General features: G+C 39.2%; 1 protein-coding gene across 1 annotated transcript; it reads left to right on the forward strand.

Moving 5' to 3' along the window:
- The first annotated feature begins 8,273 nt into the window (after positions 1 to 8,273).
- On the forward strand, positions 8,274 to 9,195 carry LOC119807808 (ubiquitin-conjugating enzyme E2 L3-like). Its single transcript, XM_038319963.1, has one exon. The coding sequence runs from the start codon at positions 8,292 to 8,294 to the stop codon at positions 8,754 to 8,756; it is 465 nt and encodes a 154-aa protein (XP_038175891.1). The 5' UTR covers positions 8,274 to 8,291; the 3' UTR covers positions 8,757 to 9,195.
- Positions 9,196 to 10,800: the final 1,605 nt, after the last annotated feature.

Genomic DNA, 10,800 nt, shown 5'->3' on the forward strand with positions numbered 1-10,800 from the left:
AATTTTGCTGGGATTTTGATGGACATTGAATCTGTAGATTGTGTTTGATAAGACTGCCATTTTTACTATGTTAATTCTGCTTACCCAAGAGCATGGGAGATCTTTCATTTTCTGGTGTCTTATTCAATTTATGTCTTCAAAGATTTAAAAATCTTGTCATAAAAGTCTGTCACTTCTTTGGTTAGAGTTACTCCATGATATTTTATATTATTTTATTTGTGTCTATTGTGAATGGTGATGTTTCTCTGATTTCTTTCTCAGTCCATTTATCATCTTTATAACGGAGGACCACTGATTTTTTTTAAAGTTAATTCTGCATCCTGCTATATTACTGAAGGTTTTTTATGAGTTAAGGAGTTCCCTGGTAGAATTGGGGCAACTTATGTAAACTATTATATCATCAGCAAATAATGAGAATTTGACTTCTTTTCTGATTTATATCTCCTTGTTCTCCTTTTGTTGTCTTAGTGCTCTAACTAGGATTTCAAGTACTACATTAAATAGATATGAAGAGAGTGGACAATCTTGTCTTGTTCCTGATTTCAGTGGGATCGTTTTGAGTTTCTCTCCATTTAGTTTGATGTTGGCTGTTGGCTTGCTGTATATTGCCTTTATTATGTTTCGGTATGTTCCTTGTATCCCTGATCTCTCCCAGATTTCTGTCATGATGGGTGCTGAATTTTGTCAAAGGCTTTTTCAGCATCTCATGAGATGATCATGTTTTTCTCTTCTTTCAGTTTTTTTATATGGTGAATTACATTGACAAATTTTCATATGTTGAACAATCCCTGCATCTCTGGGATGAAGCCTACTTGGTCATGATGGATGATTTTTCTGATGTGTTCTTGGATTGTTTGCCAGTATTTCATTAAGTATTTTTGCATCAGTGTTTATGAGTGAGATTGGTCTGTAATTATCTTTCTTAATAGTGTCGTGTAGTTTGGTTATCAGGGTAACTGTAGCCTTGTAAAAAGGAGTTTGGCAGTGTTACTTCTGTTTCTATTATATAGATCAGTTTGAAGAGTATTTGTATTATTTCTTCTTAGAAAATCTTTTACCTGGCTTAGTAGTTAAGAGCACTGACTGCTCTTCCAGAGGACCCAGGTTCAATTCCCAGCACCCACATGGCAGCTACAACTGTCTGCAACTCCAGTTCCAGGGGATCTGACACCCTCATATAGACATACACACAGGCAAAACACCAATAAACAGAAAATAAAAATAAATAATATTTTTTAAAAAAGAAAATCTTTTAGAATTCTGTGCTGAAACCATCTGGTGGTCCTGAGTTTTTTGGGCTTTTTGTTTGTTTGTTTGTTTGTTTGTTTGGAAGACTTTCGATGCCTGATTCTATTTCCTTAGCAGTTATAAGTCTATTTAATTTGCTTATCTTGTCTTGATTTATTTTTGCTAAGTGATATGTATCCAGAAAATTACTCATTTCCTTTAAGTTTTTCAATTTTGTGGGATACAGGTTTTCAAAATATGACCTGATGATCCTCTGTATTTCCTCCGTGTCTGTTGTTATGTCCCCCTTTTCATTTTGATTTTTTAATTGGATATTCTCTCTCTGCCTTTTGGTTAGTTAGGATAGAGGTTTGCCTATTTTGTTGATTTTCTCAAAGAACGAATTCTTTTTATCATTGATTCTTTGTATTGTTTTCTTTGTTTCTATTTTGTTGATTTCAGCTCTCCATTTGATTGTTTCCTGCCATCTAATACTCCAGGGTGGGCCTGATTCTTTTTGTTTTAGAATTTTCAGGTGTTCTGTTAACTCATTAGTGTGAGATTTTTCCAGTTTCTTCGTGTAGGCTCTTAATGCTGTAAACTTTCCTCCTAACTCTGCTTTCATTGAGTCTCATAAGTTTGAAAATGTTATGTGATTTTTTTTATTGAATTTTAGAAAGTTTTTAACTTCTTTATTTATTCCTTGACCCATTGGTGATTTGGGTTAGCATTGTTCAATTTCCATGTGTTTGTTGGCTTTCTGAAATTAGTATTGTTATTGAATTCTAACTATAAGCCATGGTGATCTGATAAGATATATAAGGCTATTCCAATTTTTTGTATCTGTTGAGGTTTGCTTTGTTACTGAGTATGTGGTCAATTTTTGAGAAGGTTCCATGAGGTACTAAGAAGAAGTTTGAATGGAATGTCCTATAATAGTCTGTTAAGACTATCTGAGTCATAACATCTGTTATTTCTTCTATTTCTCTCTTAAGTTTCTGTCTGACACACCTGTCCGGTTGTGAGAGTGGGGTGTTAAAGTCTCCCATTATTAGTGTGTGAGGCTTAATGTGTAATTTAAGCTTTAATAATATTTCTTTTTCATATGAGGGTGACCTTCTATTTGAGGTCTAGATATTCAGAACTGAAATTTCCTCTTGATGAATTTTTCCTGTGGCTAATATGAAATGTGCTTCTTTGTCTCTTTGATTGATTTTAGTTTGAAATCGATTTTGTTAGATATTAGGATAGTCACACCAGCTTGTTTCTTAGGTCCATTTGATTGGAAAATGTCTTCCCAACTCTTTACTCAGATGTTATATCTGTCTTTGAAGTTGAGGTGTATTTCTTGTATGTAGAAAAAGGATGGATTCTGTTTTCATTTCCAATCTGTTAGCCTGTTTCTTTTTGTAGGTGATTGAGGGATATTAATATATTAATATATTAAGGGATATTAATGACCAGTGATTGCTAGTTCCCCTTATTTTAGTTTTGTTGGTGGTGATGTTATTGTGTATGCTCTTTCCTTCTTTGGGATTTGCTGCTGTGAGATCATCTATTGTCTGGTTTTGTGGGTGTAGCTGACTTACTTGAGTTGGACTTTTCCTTCTAGTATTTTGTGTAGGATTGGATTTGTGACTAGATATTGTTTAAATCTGTTTCTGTCATGGAATCTCTTGTTTTCTCTGTCTTTGGTGATTGAAAATTTTGCTGGGCAAAGTAGTCTGGGATGGCATCCATGGTCTTTTAATGTCTGCATTACACTTGACCAGGAAGGACCTTCTGGCTTTCATTGTTTCCATTGAGAAGCCAGGTGTAATTCTAATAGGTTTGCCTTTATATGTTTCTTGACTTTTTCCTTTTGCAGCTCTTAATATTCTTCCTTTATTCTGTCTGCTTAGTATTTTGATTATTATATGGCAAGGGGACTTTCTTTCTTTCTTTCTTTCTTATTTATTTATTTTTTGGTCCAATCTATTTGGTGTTATGTAAACTTCTTATATTTTTATAGGCATTCCCATCTTTAGGTTAGAAAAGTTTTCTTCTATGATTTTGTTGAATATATTTCCTGGGCCTTTGAGTTGGACTTCTTCTTCTATACCTATTATTCTTAGGTTTGGTCTTTTTATGGTGTCCCATATTTCCTGGATGGTTTATGTTAATCTTTTGTTAGATTTAACATTTTCTTTGGCCAGTTAATCTATTTCCTCTATCATATCTCTATCGCCTGAGATTCTCTCTTTCATCTCTTGTATTCTGCTGTTTATGCTTGCATTTGTGGTTCCTGATAATTTACCCATACTTTCTGTTTCTATAATTCCCTTGATTTGTGTTTCCTTTATTGTCTCTATTTTGGTTTTCAAGCCTTGAATCATTTTTTTCACCTGTTTGATTACTTTTCCTTGATTTTCTTTAAGGGATTTGTTGATTTCTTCCAATTTTTTGTTTGTCTTCTCCATTTCTTTGAGAAAATTTTTTTTTATTTCCTCTTTAAGGGTCTCAATCATTTTCCAAAAGTTACTTTTAAGGTCATTTTCTTCTATTTAATCTGTATTAGAGTGTTCAAGTCTTGCTGTTGTAGAGTTACTAGTTTGGGGTGGTACTGTGTTGTTCTTTGTGTTGTTGGATGTGTTCCTACCTTGTTGTCTACCCATCTTTTCCTCCAATTGGTGTAGTAATGGCTTTATCTCCAGTGGTCACTCCTCCAGGTGCCAGTGAATCCAAGGCTCATTGAGGTGGAGTCAGGGCCACCTGACAGGGTTGCTCAGCACTGCTGGAGGTTACTAGGCACTCCTGGAGGTTGCTCGGGCATGCCTGCTCCTGGATGTCACTCTGGCCTGCTGCCTCTTGCTCTTGATTTCCCTCTCCTACTCTTTCACTTCCCTCTCTCTCTCTCTCTCTCTCTCTCTCTCTCTCTCTCTCTCTCTCTCCCTCCCGCCCTCCCTCCCTCCTCCCTCCCTCTCTCCCTCTCTCCCTCTCTCGCTCCCTCCCTTCTCTCCCTCCTCCCTCCCTCTCTCTCTTTCTCTCCTTTCTCTCTCATGCATTTATTTTTCCCGTGGTAGTTGTCAGTTTCTACTCCAGCTAATATTGTATATCTGCACACTTAGTATCTTTAAGAACTGGGTCTTCATCAAGCATGCATCCCCTCATTACTTTAGAGTCCTTTGCATATATATGATATGTGAAAAGCATATTATTTGAATAAGTGTGTGAATATATGGGAGGCTTCCAACAGCAATATTAACTGTCTGTTATAACCACTTACATACATGCACATGAACTATGAGCAATTAGAAATATATTATTATTTTGTAAGCCAAATATAACCAAACCCAGACTATTTTACAGGCAGATCTCACCTAGCTTTAACTGTCTGGTTGTTCTGATCTTACTCCCAGTGATCTAGAATAAGGAACATTCATTGTAGATATTCATCACCCCTATTTTTACTTGATAGATATGTCAGTACCATCTGTGCTTGAGTTATAAGACATCCCAACACTTCAGAATGTCCCCTGAGGGCAAAGTCATTGATCTAGAAAGCAAAAGGAAGATAATGGTTTCAAACATGACAATGACAAGAAATGGAAAGAAAATTACAGGCACTGACTATCCATCCATGCAGACGAAAACTCAGAGGCAAAGAGTAACAAGTCAAACTCACATATATGTAAGAAGAAATGTATCGAGTTGAATTTTTTTCCAATTTAAAGAATAGGTGAAATATACTATCTATTTCCTATCTCATGAACAGATTGAAGGAGAAAACAATGTGATTATTTCATTCAATTCAATTTTTGGATTTTATGAAACCAGGGACTCTTGGTCAAAACAGGCTGACAACAGCAACAAAACAACTCAGTAAACTAGGCATAGAAGTATTCCACAGCCTGATAAGGGTTATATGATTTCAAAAGATAATATGTAATATTTTCAGTAGTAGAACACTACAAATATCCCCATGGTTATGAGAAGCCATGCAAGCATGGCTTCCTATATTGAGGACAGTTTATCTCCTCTCTGATCTAACTATAATCTATCACTGTGTCTTACTAAAGCAACCAGGATTCTAGTCCATGCACAAGACATCTGTTCAATATAGTACGTGTGTATGGTGTGAATGTGGAGTGTGAGGGTGTGTGAGTGCTGGCATACATATGGAGACTGGATAACATCTTGAGTGTTGGTCCTCACCTCACCTTTAACCTTGTTTGAGGTGGCATCTCTTGCACAATGCTGCGTGTGCCAGGCTGACTGGCCCATGAGCTCCTGAGAATCCCCCGCCCCCTCTATCCATCTCAGTACAGGTATTCTGCAACTACAGATCTACTTCCTCATCCAATATTTTCAATAAGTTTTCATTAACCAAGTGTATGTGTAGGGGTATGTGTGGGACTGTGACCCAGAAGGGATTGTTGGAGTCATTGGAACCACAGTCATAGGTGACTGTAAGCTACCCAATGTGAGTTCTAGAAACTGAACTTGGGTCCTTTGGGAGAACAGTATGAGCCCTTATCTATCATTCCAATCTCCTCATTCAACATTTTCAGTGGGTTCTGTGGATCTGAACTCTTATCTTCTAAAACACTTCTCCAACTGCTGAACTTAAAATTTCAAGAAGAACTAAGTGGTATGATTTCATTCTGTGTATAAGGGAACAAAATAAAAGATATTAATAAAAAATTAACAAAGGGGAAGAAAAAAATCAAAGGAGGAAAAATCAAAACAGATATAGAGCAAAACAGAAAAAGATCAATAATTTTGATCTTTGTGATTTTCCAACCACTGCCATGTTTGTTCTCCTGAAGAACAACAGAACAGTTCTGCCCAGACCAAATCATTAGCTTTATAGCCAAAGCATTCCCATAACCCCAGAAACCATGGAAATAACATAATAAATGATTTGTATTGATAGAGAAACGTTCCAGGTTTTTTTTTAAAAAATAAAGATAATCTTAATTTTTTATTCATTTTTTTCTCTCAAGGTGTTGAATTAAGAAAAAATAAAATATGAACTGTCTGAAAGAAAAATGTCCCCATACTGATCTCAACATTGTAGGTTATTTTCCCCTTTCAGATTTGGGGTCTGAAATGGTTCACAGTCTACAAAGTAAGGCATTGCTTTCAAATATATTTTCAAATAGTGAAGAGTTAAAGATTTCACACTTGAAAGTTACCAAGCTCTCTTGTGACAGTTTTGGGATGATGTAGAAGCTCTGAGACCATCAGGTCAGATACAAAACACAACTTATTACTTGAAGGGGTGCCAGTTCCTAATCCAAATCCAAACTTTCACAGGGCGATGTGAAAAGCTCCAGGTGATGTCTCTTTGCATTGGTTGCTATTGCGTTATATAAATTTTGAGCCTGAGAAATGTCAATCCCTTCATATAACTTCCATACAAACATACTTGGCATTTCATCTACTATGAGAGATACTTGCTTTACAAACGAGATGGGAAATGTGGTTCAAAACAAACATTATCAATACCACTGTTTGCAAGATAAGCCAAAATGCAGAAGACCTATAGAGAGTTGTGTTGCAGCAAGGTCTGCCTCCCTCCATTTCAAGCACCTTGGTGTATGCCAAATTTTCTCATGACTTCATTCATCACTATGTAGCCACCCCAAATAATCTGACTGATGGGCACTTTAACCAACTGCATTCACTTTATCTTATACAACATTTAATTAAGACTACTATGAATACTTTATTTGTGTCTTATTATTTCCTGGCTTCCAAGGAAATCATCTCAAGGGTGTGCCTGGTACCACTACAAAAAGGTCTTCTATGTCTGGAGTATGGCTTGATGGGGCTTCCAGCTGAGCTTTGCAGCCAGACAGATTTTGACTTTAAGTTTGACAGAAATAATCCTCCTTGCTGAGGTGATGCTGAGGACAGCTGTAAGCCAAGCCTGTCTTGAAAGACTGTCCATGGGATGATGGATACAGGATCAGAAAGACAAAGAGGAGGTGCTAGTGGAATGTCAGAGTGCATATCCTGTATTGCAATTTTTGACTGATTATTCAGTAGAGTCCTCAGACCACATCCATCAGGGAATACCAAGTCCATTAGTTAGTGCGATTTAAGGCTCTTACAACAGTTTGAGACATTAACACCAACAAGAAACTCTTACAACAACCTGAAAGACCAAAGGTTATTAATGTGTCTCCCTTCCTCATATTGCCATAAGAGTAAGGTATCCCTCACTAAGAATCAGGTCTGTTGCTCTCTCTCCATTTCCACAAAACTGGTGTGGCTCATCCCAATAACTGTATCTAAAGATTTTTTTTACATTATTTCCTTGCTTGCAATCAGATCATTTGTTTGGAAAAATCAAGAGTAAAAACCCAAAGTTCTAATAAAACTTACTCTCATGAATGGCCTAACTATCCTATCTCCTTTTCGTTGTGTAGTAGCCAGAGAATATACCAATCAAACACACCAAGTAAAGATAATTTCAACTAAAATAGTTTTTAGAAGAGATCCAAGGTAATCATCTCTGTGTGATCTGTGTGACAGTGGGAATATCCACGGGCTTCAAGAGCAGAGAAGTAGGTGGCCATCTTTCCCTGGCAAATGGCTAGAGTATGAAAACTTCCTGAAACCTACCTTGAATAGAATTTAAAAAATTAAGGGACAATTGACAAGCAGATGCTGGCTCTCCTGTGCCACAGGAAGCACAGAGGGAGATACACTGAGAGAGAACAAATAGGAAAGAAAGCAGAGCTAGGATGAACGGTGCTTCGCAGACTGTGATGCGCCCAGCTGAGCGTGAGTGAATTGCAATGAAAAAGGAAATCAAAATATAACAATATGGGTGGCTGGTAAAGGACTTTGACATGTTTTCATTTTGAAGAGGCCTCACTACGCAGCCCAGGTCGAACTTGAACTCGGATTAATCCTCCTGTCTCTGACTGCGGAATGCAAGGATTTCATGCACGACTCACCACACCCCAACACACAGCTCAATTTTGCATCCATGGGCTCTTTTTCTGGTCTTGAGGATGTATTAAAGGTTTAACAGGGATGCATTTTGTGAAAGCAGCAGCACCAGATCCAAGATGGCGGCCAGCAGGAGGCTGATGAAGGAGCTTGAAGAGATCCGCAAATGTGGAATGAAAAACTTCCGTAACATCCAGGTTGATGAAGCTAATTTATTAACTTGGCAAGGGCTTATTGTTCCTGACAACCCTCCATATGACAAGGGGGCCTTCAGAATTGAAATCAACTTTCCAGCAGAGTATCCATTCAAACCACCCAAGATCACATTTAAAACCAAGATCTACCACCCTAACATTGATGAGAAGGGGCAGGTCTGTCTGCCGGTAATTAGTGCTGAAAACTGGAAGCCAGCCACCAAAACCGACCAAGTAATCCAGTCCCTCATAGCACTGGTGAACGACCCCCAGCCTGAGCACCCACTCCGGGCTGACCTAGCTGAAGAATACTCTAAGGACCGTAAAAAATTCTGTAAGAATGCTGAAGAGTTTACAAAGAAAAATGGGGAAAAGCGACCTGTGGACTAAAATCTGCCATGAATGATTCCAGCAAGTTTGAGCAGAGCCCCCAAGCAGTGCATTCAGATACCCCGCAAAGCAGGACTCTGTGGAAAATTGACACGTGCCACCACCTGGTGTCCGCTTGTGGCAGTTACTAACTTTCTAATCAAAAGTGGTCTAGGTAACCTGTAAAGAAGGATTAAAAAATTCAGATGTTCTAGTTCTGCTTGCTTTGTTTTAAAAATCACTGCTTTAGTCTACTTCGAAAGAATGCCATTTCTTTTCCTGCCCAGACTCAAAGTTACAGTTAGCCCAGAAGGTTTAAAAAAAAAAAGTTGTGATTCCCTCTCCCCATCGCCTTCTTTTTCAATCCCACTTCCACAGACTAAGGCCCCAGCTCCCCACAGAAGCAGCAGCCCTTCTCCTGTGCCACACTGCCTGTGGGTGATAGCTCAAGTCCCTAATGTCGTCTTAGTAATGTACTTACAAAAGATTATAAAACAGTATCCCCCCCCCCCCCAAAAAAAAATGTCTGGCAAAGGGAAGCTGCTTTTACATAAAATCTTAGGAAAGTGTTTCCACAGTAACAGACTCAATGGGCAGACCCCATGCTCTGAACCCGTGGTCAGGCTGTCTTTGTAGAGAACCCTGCAATACCAGGTTTGTGGTGACCTTGGAGGGAAGGTCTGCCAGCAGAGAATGCCGCGCACTTGTGTGATGAATTCTCTCCAGTCGGTAGCCCTCCCTGCAGCTGTGGTAGACGACCTGCTGGTTATCCCAGACAAAGCAAAAGCCAGAATATTCTTTTGAAATCTCAAGCTTCTCTACCACCAAGCTCTGCTGAGATGTGCCTAGGAGCCCACACTCCTCAGCACAGTAGGCCACCACTGTCGTTCTCCACATGGTTTGAATTTTGTGGGATCAGCATTGGTGGCTTCTGCTTTGTAACCAGCTGCCCCTTCCTCAGAGCAGCTGCCGGTGCAGGCCAGGAACAGGACGGCCTTTCCCTCCCTCTGGATTCAGCCTTTCCAGGGTCAAGCTCTCTTGAAGCTCACTCAGTAATATCCTTTCAATGTGTTTTATATTGTTTCCATTGCCTTTTTTTGTAGAAATAAAATTTGACCTTAGAATTTAAAAAAAAAAAAAAAGTTTAACAGGAGAATTATACATCAGGTTTGAACCAAATAAAGAAATCCTTCAAATCGCTTTACATGGGTAAATTATAACAACTCAAGTTCTGGACAGAGACCCAGTTAGCAACACATGTATTTTTATGCTTTGGGCCTTAAAGGGGCTGAACTCAGGCCATACTCAGATGGTGAAATTGGCAGCCTCTAAGCAAAGGGAATAAGGAAGTATGAAGAAACAATCATGATGGTCCATTTTCAGCTACTATAATAAAATATCTGTTATACAATAACTTTACAATGAAAGGAGTTTTTTGATGTATTTTCTTTTTTTCTCATTTTTTTTATTAAAAATTTCCGTCTCCTCCCCTCCTCCTCCCCCCTCCCTCCCCTCCCCTCCACCCATACCCCCACTCCACCCCTCTCCAAGACAAAGAGCCATCAGGGCTCCCCTCACCATGCCAAGTCTAAGGTCCTCCCAGCTCCCCCCAAGTCCAGGAAGGTGAGCAACCAAACCGACAAGGCTCACAGTGAGCCCATGCATGCTGTAGAGTTCATGCTCATTGCCGTTGTCCTTGGTTTCTCAGTCCTCCTCCACCATCAGCCACATTCAGAGAGTCCGTTTTGGTCCCCTGTTCCATCAGTCCCACTCCAGCTGGACTTGGTGGTCTCCCGTTAGATCTGTCCCACCGTCTCAATGGGTAAACGCACTCCTCACAGTCCTGACTTCCCTGCTCATGATCTCCCTCCTTCTGCTCCTCATCAGGACCTTGGGAGCTCAGTCCGGTGCTCCCATGTGGGGCTCTGTCATTTTCTCCATCCAATGCCAGGTGAAGGTTCTATGGTGATATGCAAGATATTCATGAGTATGGCAATAGGATCTGGACATTTCTGGCACCCTCTCCTCAGCTGCCCAAGGACCTAGCTGGGGGCATCTTCCTGGA

This window comes from Arvicola amphibius, chromosome 2 (assembly GCF_903992535.2).
Source record: "Arvicola amphibius chromosome 2, mArvAmp1.2, whole genome shotgun sequence".
NCBI lineage: Eukaryota > Metazoa > Chordata > Mammalia > Rodentia > Cricetidae > Arvicola > Arvicola amphibius.